The 23130-nt window shown below is 35.0% G+C and overlaps 1 protein-coding gene across 1 annotated transcript; it reads left to right on the top strand.

The window, feature by feature from the left end:
* The first annotated feature begins 2 nt into the window (after nucleotides 1–2).
* On the top strand, nucleotides 3–22282 carry LOC108905093 (5'-3' exoribonuclease 2 homolog). Its single transcript, XM_018707866.1, has 12 exons — nucleotides 3–185; nucleotides 237–740; nucleotides 869–1100; nucleotides 1182–1489; nucleotides 1543–1755; nucleotides 3953–4269; nucleotides 4323–4491; nucleotides 4549–4638; nucleotides 4692–5023; nucleotides 5507–5725; nucleotides 6385–6509; nucleotides 21289–22282. The coding sequence occupies exons 1-12, from the start codon at nucleotides 111–113 to the stop codon at nucleotides 21531–21533; spliced, it is 2829 nt and encodes a 942-aa protein (XP_018563382.1). The 5' UTR covers nucleotides 3–110; the 3' UTR covers nucleotides 21534–22282.
* The last annotated feature ends 848 nt before the right edge of the window (nucleotides 22283–23130 follow it).

Raw genomic sequence — 23130 nt, forward strand, 5'->3', positions numbered from 1 at the left:
TGTTCCGTGGTGTGGTCTTCCTTCTTTTGTGATGTGTGTACCAAACATGTTTGGGTTAATTTTAAAATTCTACATTTCATATTGTTAATTTATTTTAACTACCATCGACAATGGGAGTACCAGCATTTTTCAGGTGGTTGAGCAGAAAATATCCTTCTGTAATCGTGCATTGCGTCGAACAGAAAGTGAGGTTAAGTAAAAAATGTTTATATTTTATTATATTCCGTTATTTTCAGCCAGTAGATATAAATGGAGTTCGATTGCCAACTGATTCCTCGGAACCAAATCCGAATGGGGTCGAATTTGATAATTTATATCTTGACATGAACGGTATAATACATCCTTGTACACATCCTGAGGATCGACCCGCTCCAAAAAATGAAGACGAGATGATGGTGGCAATATTCGAATGCATTGACAGAATTTTTAATATCGTTAGACCACGTAAACTTCTTTATATGGCTATTGATGGAGTTGCTCCGCGAGCAAAGATGAACCAACAACGTTCCAGACGTTTCAGGGCCTCTAAGGAAACTTGGGAGAAAATTCAAGAGATAAAACGGATTAGAGCCGAATTGTTGCTGAAAGGAATTGTATTGCCCCCCGAGAAACCCAAGGAAGAACATTTCGATTCTAACTGTATCACTCCTGGTACCCCATTTATGGCTAGGTTATCCGAATGTTTACACTACTACATTCACGAAAGGCTTAATAACAGTCCTGGATGGAAAGGAATAAAGGTAAAATCCTGTTTTGGAAGAGTCACCATCTAGTGTCCTTATCCTATTGGCCTATTGTATAACTAGAAGTATTTAAAATTACACCCTGTATAAATATGTATATAAACACGAACCCTTTTAATTTTTAGGTAATTTTATCAGATGCCAATGTACCGGGAGAAGGCGAACATAAAATCATGGACTATATCAGAAAGCAGAGAGCCCAACCGGATCACGATCCCAATACCCAGCATTGCCTATGCGGTGCCGATGCAGATTTGATCATGTTGGGCTTGGCTACACACGAACCAAACTTTACCATCGTCCGTGAAGAGTTCAAACCGAACAAACCCAGACCATGTGAAATTTGCGGACAGATAGGTTTGCTATTAATTATTACCTGTCATTTCTAATTACATTTTTTTTTCAAGTTTCAAATCAATTGAATAATAATTCTTATAGGTCACGAAATGAAGGACTGCATCGGAGGAAGTCAGTCGGAACAAGAGAAACCCGCCGACGTATTTCTCGGTGACCAAACCGACTATATCTTTGTCAGACTGAACGTCTTGAAGGAATACCTGGAGAAGGAGCTTTTCATGCCCAACCTGCCGTTCAAGTATGAGTTCGAACGGGTGGTGGACGACTGGGTATTCATGTGCTTCTTCGTGGGGAACGATTTCTTACCGCATCTCCCTAGCTTGGAGATCAGAGAGGGCGCCATCGACCGTTTGGTTACCCTTTACAAAGATTGTGTGTACAAAACAGGTGTAAGTATTTTCTTTCGCTAATGAATAAGTGTGACGAGCATTTTTTTTGTTAGGGTTATTTGACCGACAGCGGCGACGTGAATTTGGAAAGGGTCCAGCTGATCATGTTGGAACTGGGCAAAGTCGAGGATCAAATCTTCAAAACGAGACAGCAGAAGGAACTTCAGTTTAAGGCTAGGGAGAAGGCGAAGAAGAGGAGGTCAGATGGTTTTAACGAGTACAGACCGAATTGGAATCTCGTGAAGAATACCCAGTTTGCTCCGCAAGTAAGTGACGTAACAACTTTTTGTTTTTGTAGTTGTGATTTTCCTAGTTTGTGAAAATTTCACTTTATATTTCCCATTTTGGAGCAGGCGATTGACCTCTTATTAACAATTATCGTTCCATGACCATCGTTAGCGTTGTTTGATTTGTAATTTTTCTTATTTCTCTTCACTCCAATTTCCTTATAGATCATCGGTAACGATTACCACATTAATTTATTTGTATTGTCAACACTTTTGACAATTATGTATATCCGAATCCAGTAATTAGATAAATCGTTTGTGTATCATCATTTTGCATCAAACTTCTTCAGAGATATTTTAGAAAAGGTGACATATTTTTAAAATTTCTATTAGACCAGGCGGTATTTGTTTCGGGTTGGGTAAAACGCATATGATCGGAGATTTTTGCTTTAACGGCTTCTAAATAACATCAGAAATGATAATTTTTCTATGCACATAAAAGAAAACGAGGCTTTATTGTTATTGCAAAAAAGTATTAAAAAAAAAATAGCAAAAAAATTAATTTTTTTCTTGGATTTCTCGTCGACAACTTAGCAACTATTCGTTTTAGACAAAAATGGAAGAGGAAAAAAAGTTTTGTAATTAAATTTTGAACTAGAGTTAGTTGCAATTCGAAAAAATAATTATTATTGCAAAATCAGAAAAATCATTTAAAAAATTGCAGAAAATGCTAGTTTATTTGTCAATTTTTTTCAGACACATGAATAATACCTAGGATCTTTATACTTTTCCCAATTAAACTTCTTAGTGTATAAAATCATCACACCAAATTTCATCCAATTCGGTTTGATAGTTTTTACATAATTAAATTTTTTTTTTAATTAAAACATTTTCAAAATCAAATTTCTAAAAATCTAAAGCCTTTGAATACTTGAAAATTTCACCACAAAAAGAAAAGCTCTCAGGCTATAAAATGTTTTTTGAAAAATTCAAATCCGACTCGGCTTCTAATGGACCATTTTCGATGATTTTTTTTTAAATTGATGTCTCGCAACTTAAAAAATTCAATTATCATATTTTCAACTACCTTTTATTGTTAATTATTGGACTTTTGACATGCCGATAAACAGTTACTTTAAAAAACGATTAATTTATTGTTTATTTATTTACTATGTCAATATTCATGACCAAAATTTTTGCATGTTGCACCAGGTAATACTTTTTAAATACTCGCCTTTCCGAATACTTTCGAACCATATTTTAAAATTAAAAAAAATTTGAAGAAAACATTAAATTACTGCGATTGTTTATAAGCGTAAAAATTGCGAAAATGTTTAAACAATCATCATGGCTCACCTAATCGTCCAATTTGAATTTTTCAGAAAGCATTTTAAAGCTTGAGAGCTCTACTTTTTGTGGTGAAATTTTCAAGTGTTCAAAGGCTTTAGATTTTTAGAAATTTGATTTTGAAAATTTTTTAATTTAAAATAAAAATTTTAAACAATTATGTAAAAACTATCAAACCGAATTGGATAAAATTTGGTGTGATGATTCTATGCACTAAGAAGTTTAATTGGGAAAACTATGAAGATGTATTATTCAAGTGTCTGAATAAAATTGACAAATAAACTAGCATTTTTTGCAATTTTTTAAATGATTTTTCCGATTTTTGCAACTATCTATCTTGTTCAAAATTTAATTACAAAACTTTTTTTCCTCTTCCATTTTTGTCTAAAATTAATAGTTGCTAAGTTGTCGACGAGAAATCCAAGAAAAAAATGAATTTTTTTGCTATTTTTTTATACTTTTTTGCAATAACAATAAGGCCCACGTTTTTTTTTATTTGCATAGAAAAATTATCATTTCTGACGTTATTTAGAAGCCGTTAAAGCAAAAATTTACCAAAATATACCCTTTTTAAAACAGATACTGCCTGGACTATACACCCTATCTTGAAAACCAGCGGTCTTCAAACTTTTACGACTTGCGGAACCCGGCCAACATTTCGATTTTTTTGGGGAACCCCCACATCTAAAAAAATCTTAGAATACATTTTTTACTGATTATATAATGTATTTATAAATACTAGTTTTAAGTAAGAGTATTTTTTTGAATTTTATAGTGTCAATATTCAAAATTTTGTGGGGAACCCCAGGGTTCCGCGCAATACAGTTTGAATACCGCTTCTATAGGAAAACCGCCACTGCGTCACACTTTATCTCCATTTGAACTATAGGCTGTGGGTCAGCAGAAAGCTGTCGTCAATGCCCGACAAGAGGCCTATAACATTCGAAGGGCCGGCATGCATACCCAAGCCCAGTTGCAAACGCTCGATAGAAGGACCGCCCTGAACTCGATGTTCCATCCGGCAGGATCGACTTCGCATTCTGAGAGTTCCTCGCAAGGCCAGAAGAGGAAAATCGATGAAGCCCAGAAAGACGAGGATTCCGACGACGATCAAGCCCACGACGAGGTACGGTTGTGGGAGGACGGTTTCAAGGAACGCTATTATGAGTCAAAGTTTGACGTGCCTGCAGATAATCTGGAATTCAGGTGGGTTATTTTTATTTTAAACAGATTTGTTTACTCATTGCAGCGCATTGCAGATATTCCGTCGCCCTGCATTACGTCAGAGGGTTGTGCTGGGTGCTGAGGTATTATTACCAGGGTTGCGCCTCGTGGAAATGGTATTTCCCTTACCATTATGCGCCGTTCGCCTCTGACTTCTGCAACATCGCCGGCCTGAGTACTGAATTCGAAACTGACACGAAACCAGTAAGTTTCCCTCGAAAAATTTAAACCCGTTCTAACTTTCGCTCGAACCCGTTTCAGTTCCGACCATTGGAACAGCTTATGGGGGTATTCCCCGCCGCCAGTTGCAAACACGTACCTGAACCCTGGGGAGAACTCATGTCCAGTCCGGTAAGTTAATCCCCGACGATCAGAATACGCTTATTTCGTTGTTTATTCGTTAGGAATCCCCCATCATAGATTTCTACCCGGAAGATTTCAAGATCGACTTGAACGGGAAGAAATTCGCTTGGCAGGGCGTTGCACTGTTGCCGTTTGTGGAGGAGAAGAGATTGTTCAAGGCGTTGGAGCCTTATTACAAGAAACTGACGCCTGCCGAGATAAAACGGAATATAAGGGGCGACGACAGGCTGTACGTGTCTCATCAAAATAGCGGTTATGACCTGCTGAAAAATCTATACATACAGAAGGTCGACATGGAGGCGGAATGCGCTGTTTCCATCGACGGAATGCAGGGAACCGTCCTCGTATCCGATGTGTGCATCAAAGTTGGCGGGTAAGAAGCATTTACTAAATTTCAGGTGTAGAATAGTAAGCCGCGCGGGAGTGGGGTTCCATGAGTATCATTTTATAAAGTTTAACAGCATTGGAGTAACTAAAATGTGAAAATAATGTCTTTCCCACTTATACGCTTATGACAAGCAGTGGCACGCCTCAGCTGGAAACTGAGACAGGGCGGCGTTTCAAGATATCAAACCACGCAGCTTGTCTTTCATTTCGTACGCGTTAAGCAAGGATAGAAGTAGGCATTTGTAACAATAGGACGTTCTGAGTGCATGCTCGCAGGGTGAACTTATCAGAACACTATGCGAAATGAACAGCACCTTACAATTTCCATGCAGAGAATAAAAAATTATTTTATGAAATTGCGAAGTGGTACAAATTGCGACTTGGTTTATGTATGACTTATTTCCTATTATTTTGGATCTGGAACATTTTTTTTTTTTGATTTAAACGATACGAACGTACGTTTTTCCAGTTACCTGGAATCGCCCGTTAAGGATCTGGCGCCTCTTACGGACAACATCGTCTGTTGCGTGAGGTATAGGGATCCCAAGTACACGAGGGGCTTCATATTCCAGGCCAGGAAGTTGAAAGGGGCCAAGGACCCGCCCAAGGTGTTGAAACCCTCGGATCTGGCGCCGGAACAGAATAGGAACTGGAGAGCGCAGATCGGCATGGCCCCCGCCACACAAAGGTCAGTAAAAGGGAAACAAGTTTGGGATTTTTTTTTTTTCAAATTTGGATTTTTTTTTTAACAAATAACATGGGAAACAATTACTTATGGGCTACATGCGTTCATTTATACCCCTAATATAATGAAAATCATTCATCATATAGATCGGTTTTGAACTTAGTTAATTAGTTCTGTCAGTATGCCATAGGTGAGACGACCGATGAATGAATTAGTTCTTTGGATGTGTTCATACAGACGGGTTTTGAATATTGGTGAGATATAACCTACAAAGCATATGTCATCTTTAAATGTCATTGTTACTTTGTATCTACTGGTATATGTACCTACTGGAAAGCAACCTACCGATCTTAGCTATTTACTAGGTATTGGGGGTGTAATTCTGTGCTGGCCAGGACCTACAGCATGTGGAATAGTTGTTTTCCACAACATCATTAGTTACAAAAATTATTCTGCCTAGTGTAATACTAGTCATATCGTCTACAAATTAGTAGGTCACTTTGTCAGTAGGCACATGCGCTAGTAGACATAAAGTAGCAATGACATTTACAGATATAACAACATGTGCTTTGTAGGTTATTATTTGGAACTACTTGTATAATATTTACAAGAATTTATTTTATTTTATTTTTTTTTGTTTATGCAATATTTTTATATTTTAGGGCGAATTTGGATATATCTGGGCACAGGATGTTAGGACACCACGTACCGAAACCTCAAGGAACGTACTCAAACATTCCCCCTCCGGTTAATCTGGACAGAAGAAATAATTACCAGAATCGAAGTAGTAAGTAATTGTTAATAATTTATTAGTTGGTATTAAAAATAATAACGTGAAGAATATACAGGGTGTTTCATAATGATGTGCAAATATTTTGGGGAGGTGTTTAGAATGTAACGTTAGGGGGGATACTTCCAATCAATTTTTTCCATCTGAAAAAATATTCGAGTCTCAAATTGGCTGAAAAAATTAGATTTTTTTTTTTTTTTGCAAAAACGGTTAAACTTAGAAATTTGAATTTTGGTACACGTTAACAAATAGTTGAATGATAACTTTTGGTAGTCTTCTTTTTTCTGGTTTGTCTTTGAATCAAAGAAGCATCCCTTAGTTTTATTTCTCTCAGAACTTTTTTCTGCGTTAGCTAATTCAAACAACTTTTTCACTGTTCTCATTTTTTCGTATACTTACTTAAAAGTTTACGAGCAAAAAATTACTTATTTTTCCTTACAATCGCATACTACGTTTTTAGTAACTGTTATACTAATTATGTGTAATCGGCAAGGAAAAATTATTTATTTTTTTACTAGTAAACTATTAAGTATATGAAAAAACGAGCAGAGAGAAAAAGTTTCTCAATGAAATTGTAGTATTAAGATATTTTTCTTGGAATTAGCTAATGAAGAAAAATATTTTGAGGTAAATAAAACCAAGGGGTGCTAATTTCTTTAATTCAGATATAACCAGAAAAAAAGACTAAATATAAAGTAAAATATTATTCAACTAATTGTTAACGTGTACCAAAATTAAAATTTCTAAGTTTAATCGTTTTCGCAATCATTATAAAACACCCTGTATAAACGTCAAATGCAGGCGTGAATGATCCTACATGTTTTTAAATAAAAAATTTGAGGTTTTTTAAATACATGAAATTTACTGAATTTTAAAGAACTTTGAACTATTTTGATTGTTTTTGCGCACAATAAGGTTGTTTCCATTTTTTGATAGATTTTTTTTAAGATTTGCGCAAATAACGGGTATTTTATCATTTTCTGATTTTGCATAATTTTATGGAAAAATGGGTTACTAAATATTTCGAATTGCAATGCCGTATGCAGTAAAAACTGGAAGTTTGCACATTAGAACTGCATCTTTTTCCAGGGACTGTAAGGACATTTTGAGTGTGAGTGAGATATAACCTACAAAGTATATTATGTGTTAAAAGTCACTGACCAAAGCATTGCTACTGGCAGAGAGCGACCTACTAATCTTAGGGTACTAACTGCTTTCCCATTGTCTGGAAATTGCTCTTGAAACGTTCTTCTATTGTTGTCCTCTTTAAATACCTACTCCAAACAAACAATTACAACACATCAGAGAAGAATACAATCATATAAATACATATTTCTCAAGTACTTGTTTTTATTATTATGAGCCAAAAGTCAAGGTCAAATATAAATATTAAAGCATAATCAGATACTACGGCACAAATAATTGCCTTGCAATAATCGTTGGGAAAGAGAAATCATATGTACTGGATCTTTTCTACCTGACAATAGTAGGGTAAATGCAGTGGGGAATGTCTAAGTGTTTGTAAACGGGGAATCACGCGGGTAGTTCATTGTACCGTTAGCGAGGGCGCTAGTTGCAAGTTGTGGGTAATACGGTATGAGCTTTTACCAACAATTTCTGTGACAGTGACATCTGTAGTAATCATAGACTTAGTAAACTGGCCCTAGAAAGAGAGGTCAATCGCGCTGATGTGTGCAAGGCAGATGAAGCTAGTTGAGGCAAATACCGGTAAAACAAATGATGGTACACGGGTATACCGTTACAAAATGCCGTAAACAAACTTTGAAGTAAATGTCATGTATTGACATTATTGATTGATTTCTTGAATTTTGTGTGATTTAGTTAGTGAAAGATTCGTAAAAACTAAATACAGTGCAATCGTGTTCTGCGATAAATTGCGTAGAGACGTTTAAGTGGAGAAAAAATTAAATTTCATAGGTAGGAAAGAAGTTATGATTTTTCGCATCTTTCTGAAAATAATGTCCAAGTAGAGTTGTCTCCGATGATAACTTATTTTGCCGCTTTATATGTGATACTCTTCAAATTATTTTTTAACATCAAACTGAATATAACGAAAAAGTTTTAACTGAAATGTGCTTAACAAAAATTCTCTTTAAATAATATGTTCTGCAAAGCAAGAAAATATGAAATATTTGAAACAACTACGTCAGAAGAGCTTGCAGGAATTTTAACCGATCGAGTTTACGATACGAGGAAATTATTATTTATGTATAAGGCACTATAAAATCTATTTGGAATATTATATAGCTAAAACAATTCAAATATTGTACTGTAATTAGGCTAGTAATATAATAAACCCTTTTACATACCTACACTACTGGAAAAAATGAATTTCTTTTGTCTTTTGGTCTCTATATTATTTTTATAAAGTCTTTGAATACGGCCCAACAGAAAAAAGGGGTAACGAATCGAGTACAGCTAGCTGATTGGTTGAATTAAATGTAGCGCGCTGCAGTCAAAATTCTGTGAACGAAGCTTAAGCCCTTACTAGCTCCATCTTTCTCGCACACGTCTGAGCGATTGCCATTTATGTAGGCAAAATGACAGTTGGGCGAGTCCAGTAGTTTATAAGGTCTATGGTAGTAATCCAAGTCAATGTGCAATAGTCTAAGTCCTCTTCCATTAGGATCTTTTTTCAAAATGACACTAAGGCCAGTGTCCCATGCATCCGAAATCCGATGTACGATATCCGAAAATATTTTAATTCGTACGAATGATAATATTATAATTCACATGCATCCGAAATTAATCTCATAGAAATCAAGTATAGAACCATGGAATTTATTACAAGATGAAGGTGAAACATTTTCAAATGACAACCATAGNAGTTGCTAGGAAAACTGTGCAATTTTTTTACCGTACGTAATAGGAATCTTACATTGATCGCAGACGGTGTGTTTTTAAGTATTTACAGTAGTGGTCGTAGGTAAACCCTTTTACATACCTACACTACTGGAAAAAATGAATTTCTTTTGTCTTTTGGTCTCTATATTACAACAGAAAAAAGGGGTAACGAATCGAGTACAGCTAGCTGATTGATTGAATTAAATGTAGCGCGCTGCAGTCAAAATTCTGTGAACGAAGCTTAAGCCCTTACTAGCTCCATCTCTCTCGCATACGTCTGAGCGATTGCCATTTATGTTGGCAAAATGACAGTTGGGCGAGTCCAGTAGTTTTTAAGGTCTATGGTAGTAATCCAAGTCATTGTGCAATAGAATAGTCTAAGTCCTCTTCCATTAGGATCTTTTTTCAAAATGACACTAAGGCTTATATTTTTCGAGTTATTTGCAAAAAACAAACCTCTCTTTTTTAATCTTTATTTGTTTATAATTTTTGCAGTTGTTTATGTACGAATACGATTTTTATGCATATTTTTCTAGACGTCATCCCGAATCGGATGAGCCCCCAATCATCAACACGAATTATCAGTATTTTTCACGATTTTAATGGTGTTAACTAGCCTATTATGACTAATGACTTTTAGAAGGACTTTTTTATGCGTCTTAAGTAGTCTGTGGGTAAATGGATCAGCTGTTTCATATAACCTTAAAATTTAGACAGATCATTGATTTAAGTGTCCAGTGCATGATCAGGCGGGATCGAGAGACCACTCAAAAAATAAACGGCAAAGTCTGTACAAAGTAGTACAGCTAACATGGATCTTGATGATCAAGAGATAATTATTTTGAAAGATGAAGGGGAGAAAGATTCAGATAATCGTCATTCACCCGCCTACCTCGACTATTGAAAAAACGTCTAAAATCTATTCCAAAAAATAAAACGATGTCTGTGCGGTATTTTTTTCGTACCATAATTTTGTTGATGTAAACTGCAATTTCTCCGCGTATTAATTTCGCTAATCCTTCCGGCGGCGGCCGACACAATAAACGTCACTCCGGCGCACATATTCGAGATTTTTGGGTAACGCGCGGCGCCCGGCGAGTGGCCGTGACGTCCGCACAATCGAACGGGGGGCGTTGGAGAGTCGATTGTTTATTTTAATAGGTGATTGGGGGCACGCGACGCACGCCACGCGACCTCCGGCGCTTTTATTGTTATGCGATTGCAATTAAATCGGTTTTAACCGGACGCAGACGTTCTCCTTCCTTCCTACAGATATTCCTACGTCGACGCGTTTATTGGCAAAATCTCCGCATTCTCATAGAAATCCTAGATCCCTGGGTAGGGTTGCAATCGACTTTTTCATTTGTATTTGGGTGGTTTCCTATTTTATTTTTAAATAATTTTATTCGACATATTTACGTGAAATAACAACTTGTATTTCCTGATTTTTTTATATTTCATATTTTGTGCAAGAAAATAAGTACAAAATGTTTCACTTCCAATTACCGCGTCGCATGTGGTAGCTTGTGAGAATTTGCGCATTTAAATTATTTTTCTGGCATAATGGCAAGTAGGTATACAATAAATTCTATCATTCCAATGGACTTAAGCAGTTCCATCTTATAATTAGTCAGTAGAGTGAATTATGCTAGCGTACAGCAAACAAAACGGGCGACATCTTTATATTAATTTAAAATCACTGATTCACCAACTTTCAGTTTTATTGCTTTGTAAATGATTTTTTTTTGTACAATACTCTTCAATTGCTGCGAAAACAAAAAAATGTAAATAGCTGTTTATTTTTAATAGCAGGGAAAAAGAACAAATCTAGAAACAATTAAAATCGCACAGACATACGTTATATGCTTGCAAAAAGGGTCCCAATGGTATAGTCACTACTTTAAGAACCACGAATAATTTACTTACTTCTATATTGGTTTATTTCATCCTCCGTGGTGTGAAAATAATACGGTGTGCTGGTCAGCCGGCCCAATTTCGTCGTGTCTGCGCATGACGTCACCTGAGACCAGCTCAAACGTTAAATTTCTACTATATTGACACCGTAAAAGCTATAAATTATATATAAACAGAGAATTTAAGTTGATCGCGTTCGTAAAACCTGTAATATCCACCTTTACGTAAGGATGGATGAATCGTCATTTTATGTGTGTAGAGTTTAAATGTCAACCTTACCTTAATTGAATATTGTGTCAAGTTACAAGGAACATTACCTGCTTTGCATATAGTCCAAGCATTCTGTCACGGATTAATGTTAAATTTGCAGAAATTATTACCTGGACAAAAAAAATATGACCGTATAGAAAATTAAATTTTAAATTGAGTTTCTTGTTCTTTAAACTCGATCCAATATGGCGAACATGGTTAAAAAAAATCGCAAAGTTGAAAAAAACGGTTTTTCTAAAATAACTAAAAAAATATAGCACGGATTGAAAAATTTTAAATGAGAAAGTTGTAGGTTTTAAAAAGATCTATCGACAGATTTTTTGAAAGTATCGATTGCTTTGTTACTTTTCGAGATATATCGAAAAAACCGTTAAAAATCTTCTCTTTTCTCTTCTTCTATAACTCGTTTACATTTACGTGCCCATATTTGCTATTTACTGCAAGCATAGCCCGCGGCAAGCCAAAAAAGTACATTTTTGAAAAATTTAAAAATATTAATTATTTTTCGAGATATATCGATTTTTTGAAAAAAAGGCGCTCTCGAAAATTGGCTAGATCTTCTCAGCGGATAGCCCTACAGTAACGATTTTCGGTTTATTTTCTTCGTAAAGAGTTATATTATCATGCTGTTAAAAAATGTTGACGATTTTATTAATTTTAAGGATCAAAAAATGACTGAAAAAGTTGCACTTTTTTTGGGTATGTTTTTTTCAAATAACTATTTCAATTTTTATTATTTTTTTGTACTTAATCTGGGGTAGCTAAACACGAATATTATAGCATTTTCGCCTTAGAAGCAAAATAGACCCGTAAATGTTTAGTTTTCTTTCTTTAAAAGTCATTTTCATAAAATAAAAATTGAAATAGTTATTTGAAAAAAACATACCCAAAAAAAGTGCAACTTTTTCAGTCATTTTTTGATCCTTAAAATTAATAAAATCGTCAACATTTTTTAACAGCATGATAATATAACTCTTTACGAAGAAAATAAACCGAAAATCGTTACTGTAGGGCTATCCGCTGAGAAGATCTAGCCAATTTTCGAGAGCGCCTTTTTTTCAAAAAATCGATATATCTCGAAAAATAATTAATATTTTTAAATTTTTCAAAAATGTACTTTTTTGGCTTGCCGCGGGCTATGCTTGCAGTAAATAGCAAATATGGGCACGTAAATGTAAACGAGTTATAGAAGAAGAGAAAAGAGAAGATTTTTAACGGTTTTTTCGATATATCTCGAAAAGTAACAAAGCAATCGATACTTTCAAAAAATCAGTCGATAGATCTTTTTAAAACCTACAACTTTCTCATTTAAAATTTTTCAATCCGTCCTATATTTTTTTAGTTATTTTAGAAAAACAGTTTATTTCAACTTTGCGATTTTTTTTAACCATGTTCGCCATATTGGATCGAGTTTAAAGAACAAGAAACTCAATTTAAAATATAATTTTCTATACGGTCATATTTTCTTTATCCAGGTAATAATTTCTGTAAGCATTTCTCTATAATGCTTGGACTAATATAGACAATGCGAAATCGGCGGCTTCCTATGAAAAAAATAGTGGGTTCGATTTTTTTGCATAATCACCTCCTTGAGATGTCCCTGAATGATGATCAAAATGTTACCGGCCGGTAACCTGGTCACAATTTTTTTAAACTAATTTTTTTAAAACAAATTGCAAAAATAACTTGTTTTGCCCCGGAAAAAGTTTTTTTTAGGTATTTTGGGGTATTCTAAACAAAATAGTTTCTACGCACTATACTCCTAAATTCAACGGTTTCCGAGTTATAAACAATTTAAAGTACGAAAAAAATGTAAAAACGGTCATTTTCAAGACTCGAAAACTATAACAAAAAATCAAATTTTTGATGTTACTAAAGTTTAAAAGTAATCTTTAAACATCCGTTGACAGAATACTGATAAGTTATTACATTGCAACAATATACATTTTGACCATCATATCTGCGTAAGCAGACCATATTCACGCCACGGTTCCCTTCAAATTTGATGACCATATTGTAAAATGAAATTAGACAGTCGGAGGAGACAAATGTTAAGTGAAATGTCATCTAACTTTCAATGTCATTGTTATGCTCAACTTAAACTAAATTAAAAAAGACAATACACATGTATAGAATATCAAAAAAACAGAGAAACACATTTCTTCTTGCAATAGAGATATTTCTCTTGTCTAATTAATCATTAAATACACAGGATCAATTTTTGACATTGGACAGTGCCCCCAATTTTAGAGGAGCTTAGGACAGAAAGAAGTCATTGGCCATTGTTGGCACTGCCTTGACCACATATTAAATAAGACATGACAGAATTTTGATGTTAGGTACCTAAATGTAATGAAAGTTCCTAAATCAGCAGTCAAAAAAGACGTTATTATTCTCCTACTTTAATATTGTACTATTGATTTGGTCATTACAGTCAACAATCGACGAATATTTCTTCTGTCTTCAACCTGATAGTGACGTTTTCAATTATCCTGCTGGAAAATCACCGTGCGGGTTAAATTTGGGAACATTCAAGTATAAAATTGGTTTTCGAACGGTCAAGAAAGTTAATCAGAAGTACTGGAAGCGAAAAGAAGTTGATGAGACCTTCTACGTGACTTGTTTTAAGGAACAAAAAGGCTGACCGCCTCCGGACTACGATTTCCCAGTCAGTTGGTTGCTTTTGATAATAAGAAAGTGCAATCTCCCACACCTATATTAATGTGGTGTGTTTAGATGCTACCAAAATCGATATAAAAGTTTTCTTCGCTCCCCACCAAAGCCTGTATTTTTAAGACTTAAAATCTGCCTATTGAATTTCTTGTGTACCTCAAGGTATTGGCGAGTCACCAGAATTAATATATTTATTTATATACTGTCCGACACGGACGCCCGTTTAGCACGGTACATGATTTCCCACAAAGGATTTTCAATCTATACCGGACAATGGTCTGGAACATGTTGTAGAATCACAAGATTCCCCGTATAATAGAAATCCAACTTCGAGTGGTTTGTTGGTGTCAGTTTTCTGGCGTAGACTCGGGCCGGTCAGGAGGGGACGACACCGCGTTTCCTCCACTATTGTCATTCAAATTGCTCGGGGAAATTCGCTTCAGAGCCTTCGCCCTAGTTACATCTACAGGGTATTGCGATTGTGTCAGCGAAATACAACCTACTCGCAATTTTTTATTAAGAATTTTAATTTTTCATACGGAGCTTTATTTCGGCTGTAAAAACGTCAACGTAGTGATAATAAATAGAGCGTGTCGTCTCTGTTACCAGGGCGATAGTTTGGGTACTCGCTGTGTCTCTCTCTCTGTCTAATCGTCGGAGTTGCGTTAGCCAATCACGTGCCTGCACGAGAGATAGAAAGTAGCAAACTATCTCCTTCTTTATCTCTCCGTTACTCGTTGTAGCGTGCTTCCTCGATGTAGTATATGCTCCAAGGATGTACGAGTATACGTATACATACGCCATTAAACAGTTGAATGTCAAGTCCATTCCGACAAATCACAACGTTTGTTCTAAGAAGTCATTTTTAATTATACTAGATTTTGAAAGGTGCTTTCGTTTTGGTAAAAATATCTATTAAAGTCTGTTTAGAAATGAAAGAGAGTAATAAAAGCTTATTATGTATGCAAATCGTAAATAAATGTAGTACTGGTGCTTAAATTAAATATTTTTATATTATGTATTATCGGTATAGGATGAGGTGTACTTTTAAAAAGCTTTGTGCGATCGGATTGTACTAAATTGTAGCAGGTAGCTAAAATTTAATCCCCGACAATCCGTCTTTGTCTATGCCGCTTCAATTTCTCGGTCCATTTCTCTTATAAGTAAACAATATAAAAACAGCATTTCAAAACATGAGGCTACTTTAAGCATCATAACCGGGTTAAGAGGGTTTTTAGTAATTCAAATAAAATTATTCAATATTATTATCAAAATATTTATTTAAATTTAATGAATAGACTTTTATTCCACACAAAAATATATGTATTTTGAAAATTCAAATTATGGTGAGTAAATGTAGTGTTGTATAAATGTACAATAAAGAAAATAAAAAAGTAGGTATATTAAAATTCATCCTCTGAATATTCTGATGAATTATCTTCGTCTCCTAGATTGATAACGATAGGTTCCACAGTAACGTCAATTAAATTATCGAGTTCCCACATTTTCTCCTCTTCTTTTTGTACATGATGTATACATCTTTGCCAGTTATCTGCAGTTACTCGTTCCAAGGAATTTTTTAACAAAATTTTCACGTCACTTAATTTAAACGTCGTATTATTTCGCGCTACATCTCCTTTTACCTGCGCCCAGACTAATTCGATTGGGTTAAGTTCACAGTGATAAGGTGGTAACCGTAGTACCGTTATTTGGCGATTTGTTGCCATTTCATCGATAACATATTTTTTCTGATCTTTATTAAGATTGACAAGTGTCAAAAGTTCCTTTTTCACCATATTTGTTTCAAAAGAAATGTTTTTTCCGGATAACCATTGAATTATATCGGCTTTCCTCCAAGCAGTCGTAGGCGTCCGCTCGGTCTGCCGTGAATGGTAACTGGCATTATCCATGACAATTACAGACCCCGGAGGAATAAGATCCAACATCTGTGTAAAATACTCTTCGAAAACATCTGCGTTCATGTCTTCGTGATAGTCACCTGTATTTTTAGATTCAAATAAAAGTAAACCGCCATCTACAAAACCACTGGCACTACCTATATGTGTCACTATTAATCTTCGCCCTTTACCTGAAGGTGCCTTGAACCCTGTTGAAAGTCCATCCAAAAATGCTTGTCGAAAACTTTTTACATTTTTATCTTGCCATACTTTTGTTACAGTATATCCCTCGTTGACCCAAGTTTCGTCTAGATAATAAATATTCCTCCCTTCGTCACGGAATTTTCTAATTGATCTTAAGTAGGATCTTCGCCAACAAATAATTTCATCTTTATCGATAAGAACTGACTTCCTGTTCTGCTTTTCCCAGCAAAAATTCAACTCTCGTAAGACGGCCCATAATTTGCTTCTACTGATTTTTGGCAAATCGTTGTCCTCTGAAAGTTCACTTAAAATTTTGTTTAGCGTTGGTATTTCTTTTTTAAAATAAAATGAGTGTACTTTTCTGCGAATGACATTTTTGAAGAAATCATCTATAACGACTTTTGACCTCCCCGTAGATGATTTTGGGGGATTTACAGTATCTTGTTCATTTTTTGTTTCCTTTAAAAGTCTGTAGATAGTCGATTATCCAATCCCTGTCATTTTTGTTAATATGAGTGTTACCCGATAATTACCTGAAACGAAATATTACCCGCCCATGGCCGGTTCTTATCTCGGGGTTTTATTACTCTCTTTCATTTCCGAACAGACTATAGCAACGTAGTGTATTAAATCCCATGATACAAATACTAAGAGATTATTTTCCCGTGGACTAAATTTGGTTGGCTTGGCGTATGACGTCACGTGGAGAGTGATTTAAGTAGTTCATTGATAAAGTGTATACTAATATTTTATGGTTACGTGTCTAATAAATATAGAATGGTTGTAATATGAAAATAATTACATACCCTTAATTATACAAACTAAATGTATTACTTAAAATTATGTTAATAATCATTACATTCAAAAGTTTTATATCGTTCAGTCAAAGGTACATTCAATATACGAAATCCAAGCTATAGAGATAAGTTAGCATTACTGACATTGCTCGGCAATCCACAATATTCACAAATCGCTATTTAATCTCCACATGACGCCATGACATGGCTGCGAGTATGCCCAATATCATCTCTTTTAAGTTTTTGTATCAGGATTAAACCCTGTACAATTCGATTTATAAGCAAAAATGATCTAGTGTTGTAACTCAAGATTGGCTCCTTCCATTCCTATTTTACACCAAATTTCTGGCATTTTGAAACTTCAGAAAATATTTGGGGTTGTTGTCGTATTAGCCATTACGAAAAACAATAGCGATGGCAGGTATTTTTAAAGCCAAAAGTAGAATTATCTTTCGGTTTTAAACCCAAAGCACTCTCAGCATCCAAGAACGATATATTTACACAGGGTGATTCACAACTTATCCAAAAAAATTTGGGAATAGATGCAGCATGAGAAATGGAGTCATTATCATAAAAAAAATTTTTGTAAAATCTTTATAGTTTCCGAGAAAAAAAATTATTGAAGTTATAGTACATTCAACCACTACATAGCTAGACAACTGTAGTCTCTAGTGTCATTCGCAATACACGTGGGGAGACACGTGGCCTCAGCGACTCCGAAAAGGAAAAATTCAATAACGAATTAAATTTAAACTGAGAATTACTTCTGTTCTGTTCTGTGCATCCCGTGATGCTTCCCAGTCCGCGGAATATATGTGTGCCACCGAATCTGGATTTGCGGGGGATGGCGGGGGTGGCGATATTGTGAAATTAGGCGTGTGAGTGGCGGTGACGGCCGCACAAAGACCCAATTACCCGCTCCGTCGCCGGCAGCTCGTCGTCATTGTTGCGTCACACCCACAAACAAACGAACAATGCCGGTCAAATTGCCGGTTTCGGTGGTTGTCCCGACGACTCGCGGCGGCGGTGAGGACGGGGGGTGGTCGCGGTGGGTGTAATCGAAACAAATAAATGCCTAAACGGATCTGTTTGCAAAAATGTTGGTGGCTTAGGCGCTGTTGTTGAGATTGTTTTGCCGCAAATCTGTGGATTAATATCTGAGAAGCACATGATTAATGTCGGTATTAAAATTTTTAATAATTCTGTAAAATTGTAATATTAGAGTGGGGGAAACTCGACTTGTAACACAGAAAATATGTTGTTAAGAAATTACGTAAAATTGAAAACACGTCGAAGTTCAGGGAGAGTTTAGGCAAGGTTAAATCGTTATATTTACTGTTTTCTGGAGTGAAATCTCGAGGTGTATCACTTTAATATACGGTTCTTACGATTATTTTTGAGATAGAATTCCAAGAAGACCCCTGCACCACTTTCTTGGAATTAACCGCATTCAACACCCGAGGTAGAAAGACACTGGCGGTGTGGCGTGTTTTGCAGTTACGAAGGTGTGTTTCCTCGTCCTGTGCATTTTCAGTGTAATTTCATATTAAAATAAATCAATGGAGGTGAAAATAAAGAAAGGAATTAAATTCCTAATCTACTTTATATATAAGGTGGTTCAGAACTTATCTAAAAAAAATTGTTTTAATGTACAGGTTACACTTAAAAATATAATTTTGTAAAAAAAATCAGAAAGGGCAGTTCTAAAATGATTTAAAGATACACTTTTGCACGGCATTGGAAACTGGTCGACTGTAAAACCAAGGCAAAGCATCCAGTCCACGACCGGCACCGCGGCAAAGTGAATAAAAATATAAATGGAGAAAAAATTGAAAAAATGTCTCCCAAGGAAATAAATAAATAAAATTTTATAACACCTATTTTCTATCAGCAAATTCAACTGCTTTTGTCGCTATTGTTATTATTAATTAATAAAATTATTGTGTGGTTTTAATAAATTAAAAAATTTGACTTGATGTTACAACTCTTCAAAATTTTGTCCACCAACGTATTTGGGCCATTTTACCCAGTTCCTACGAACTAACACAAATGTTGTGTTGCTCCACCATGAATTAATACGATATCCATCAACTCCGAGTTGCTATACACGTAATCCATTTTTGACACTTGAAAAACTAATGTAAACACTATCAGAAAAACGTTAATACCAAAATCGGATTTCAGTATTCGAAATCGCCTGGGGCTACGTGGAGAGAGAGCACACAACGCGGATAGAAGCATTTGGAAGACCCTATAGATAGACTGTAGTAGCTCAGCGATGTAAATAAAGATAGAAAATACTATAACTTCAATATTTTTTTTTTCTCGGAAACTATAAGATTTTCAAACATTTTTTTTACAGTATTGTCTTTTCATGACGCATCTATTCACAAATTTTTTTGGAGAAGTTGTGAATCATCCTGTATATTTACCTTATATACAGTGTGCCCCGTTTTTCATGTTGACACCTCTGGAAATGTGAGAAGGCTGTGGACTTTCCGCAAGCCAATTTTTTTACAAATAGTACGCCGGAGGAAGGTTATATTCTAATAATCATTTTATTGAAGTAACAAAAGCCTGGCCTACTACGATTTTTTAAAAGGGTCGTTTTTCCAGAAAGTAGTATTAGGCATTTTTTTATCAAAAAGATAATTTTACTAGGCTATTCAATTCAACACCCATCAAAATACCCACATACCAAATTTGAACGTCTATTGAGTGTTTTTTTTATATGGCGTCAAACTTCGAAAAATCAGACAAATAAAAATTATAATAAGCAGGTTTGCCATGAAAGTGAAAACAAGTACGAATCGGACAAAAAAAAAATACAGACATTATAAATGTAATACTTTTAATTGCGGCCATAATAAAAATAATAATTAACGTACAAAAAATGTAGATAATGAATTATAAATATTAAGTTAAACAAAAAATTACAAAACAATGTAAATTTAATTTTAGTTTTCTCGAACTATGGACTTTTACTTTTGGAGTTTTATAAAACAAAAAGTTTATAAAAACAGAATAAGGCATTTGGATGACTTAATGAATTACAAAAGACAAGCTTGTGCAGAGATTACTCCACAACGGGTAAATTATTTTTAAATTTAAGGAGAGGATTCGAAAAATGTGTTCGACTAGAAGGAGGTTTGGTGGAGAAAACTAAAACTTAATTTAGATTAACGTTTTGCAAATATTATTTTTATAATTAATTAATATAATTAAAAGTATTAAATTTATAGTGCCTGTATTTTTTCTTTGTCCGATTGGTATTTATTTTCACTTTTATGGCAATTTGTGACCTGTTTAATATAATTTTTAGTTGTCTGATTTTTCGAAGCTTGGTACCACATAAAAACACTTAATTTGTCGTTCAAATTTGATATATGGGTATTTTAATGGGTGTTGAATAGGCTGGTGATATTATCTTTTTAATAAAAAAATGCCTAATACTACTTTCTGGAAAAACGACCCTTTTAATCGTAATAGGCCAGGCTTTTGTTACATCAATAAAATGATTAGTAGAAAATAACCTCCCTTCAGGGTACTATTTGTAAAAAAATTGGTTTGCGGAAAGTCCACAAGCCTTCTCACATTTCCGAGGTGTTAACCTGAAAAACGGAACACACTGTATATTTTAATATTCTGAAAATAACGCAAAAAATTTCAAGGCACGTCTCCGCCGCCGGATATTGTTACAATATTTCCGATAATAACTTTATTGGCGTATTCTTTTCTTGAAGTTCTGTTCTATCAACAAATATTGTACCGACTGTAACTTGCGTAAGGAATATTACCATTGAACTTCTATTGTTCCTTCTAAAGTAAAGGACAGTATGAGAAGTTGTTGCGACAGTAACAATATTGAGTATCACCTAGAACTTTACATGTTTTCCAAAATGTTGCTTTCAAAATTTTATTAGAGCTATAATAAATTGAGTTTTTCGAAATTCGAGGGCACGAAGGGTTCGAGTAGCTATTGTTTGGCTAAAATTCTAGCGGCAAAATTTTTCGATTTGCATCCAATGAGTTGCTTCTACCAATCTGGCAACACTGGGACCAATCGCTATGAACATCGTCTAATGAACAACCGAAGTGAAAACTGGGAGAGTCGACTTGTAATTTCGAGTGACATTTTCGTGTCTCTTTTTTCAGATTATCAAGGCGGAAGTGGTTACGGCAATCAAAGAAGTTTCGACACTCAGGGCAACACCTACAGCAATTACAGTAACCAGGGCAACCAAGGCGGTTACTCGCGTGGGGGCGGCAACTTTAACAACTATAACAACCGTTACGGCAATTTCCAGCAAAACAGGAACCAGGACGAGCAGTCCAGGCGTCCCCCAGGGCCGTATCGGGACAGGTTCGAGAGTTCTAACCGTTACAACTACAGGAGATAGGTTTTAAACTTTTTACAAAACAACAAATAAATAATAAGAAATCTAAATCTGCCTCTTATTGCCTCTGGTGATTGTTTACAAATTTTTCGTGGACAAAATTTCGGGAAAATTCGCCGTAAACAATTACACAAAATCTTACCAAAGCAATTTGTTCGATTTAGTGGTACAGAGGTAGGTAGTTTTATTTTTTAATTAGATTTGCTAATATTGTTTTCTACGCTGGTTGATGGTTTAAAAATTATTTAGTTTGCAAAAATAACGAATTATTTTATCAGATGTTATACAGGGTGTTGGAATATTCCTTTTGTATATTCGAATTGCGTTCTTGGAAGTACACAGTAAAATAACCAGAATTAATTACATTTTTAAATAAAAATTTAAAGAGCCGTTTTGATTTTTCGTGGAATTAACCAATATGATTTTTTTTTATTTTTTAATGCAGTACAATTGGTAGAATATATTAACGAAATTACCCAACACTCGGTATGAATTCAGAGCCGACATTTGGCATTGTCATATGTGAATATCGGGCGTTCTATCGGGATGATAAATATTTATGTATGTTCGTTTAAAATAAAATATTGGTTTTAACAATGATTTGTACTTTTAGTTCTGTCACATAGGGTTGCTTATGTAGGTTGGCCACCCTAATAAGAGTAGCAGCATATATTTTATCAAAGAATTTTGTATAGTGTTTGCGTTTTAATAGATGTAAAAAAAATCAAATAAAATGGTGGTGACACTGACAATGCTTTTTTATTTTATCTGGAAAAATATTTTTAACTTGGAAAGGTCCCCATCAGAATTGAAGCATAAATATTGAATATGGGTAAGTAGCACCTTTTTCACTAGTAATTGATTACACATCGCTTACAGAAGTATTAAATGATATTTACTTGCTTAATATTTCCTGAATTTAAATTAAGGACCTGACTTTATTGTTAACTCGTCAAAATCACATTGGTAGAGGGAATAATTATATCGATGCATGTAATCGCCATGGTACCCTAGTCGCTCGAGGGTGCGGTGGCAAGCATTTCTCGGCCAGACTTCCTATTCTGGCCCGGGCTCGATCCCTGGTGTCGGCACTGGCAATATCGATGGATAATGGGTGTTTGTCCGCGTTTTTTCAAGTGTAGCCTGTTTCCGCACAGCCTTTGGCTTTGGATTTGGGGGGTTGTCTCATTTCTGTGGTGTTTTTTTATAATCTCACAAAAATCGTCATTGACGATTGGCATAACGCCACAAATCTAGCAAATATCTAGACTTCATCAGCTGCATATAGTTTCTTCACCGCAAATTCTTGGCCATCTTATTCGCTTTTCTTGCTTTTGGTGACGATCCATTAGAATATTTCAGAGACTACTTCGATTTCAATTTTGAAAAGTTAGACTTTGGGGGTTCCGGGGGTGCTTTCTTTAAATAAAATAATGTAATTGTTGTAGCACTTCCGATGGATATCTGGAAAACCGCTGGAAGGATTTTTTTGAAATTGTGATGGCGTGATACGGACCGTGGAGCCTACCAAGCTGAAATATTTTCAAGGTCATCGTACCGGAAGTCGATACTAACTTTCTTATTTTAAATGGAATCCCCT

The sequence above is a fragment of the Anoplophora glabripennis genome, unplaced genomic scaffold (genome assembly GCF_000390285.2).
Source record: "Anoplophora glabripennis isolate ALB-LARVAE unplaced genomic scaffold, Agla_2.0 scaffold129, whole genome shotgun sequence".
Lineage (NCBI taxonomy): Eukaryota > Metazoa > Arthropoda > Insecta > Coleoptera > Cerambycidae > Anoplophora > Anoplophora glabripennis.

Coding starts and splice junctions, on each gene's coding strand:
- LOC108905093 (XM_018707866.1), top strand. CDS start 111: ATGGGAGTACCAGCATTTTTCAGGTGGTTGAGCAGAAAATATCCTTCT. Junction 741..868: donor CTGGATGGAAAGGAATAAAG/GTAAAATCCTGT, acceptor TTTAATTTTTAG/GTAATTTTATCAGATGCCAA. Junction 4,639..4,691: donor GAGAACTCATGTCCAGTCCG/GTAAGTTAATCC, acceptor TTTATTCGTTAG/GAATCCCCCATCATAGATTT.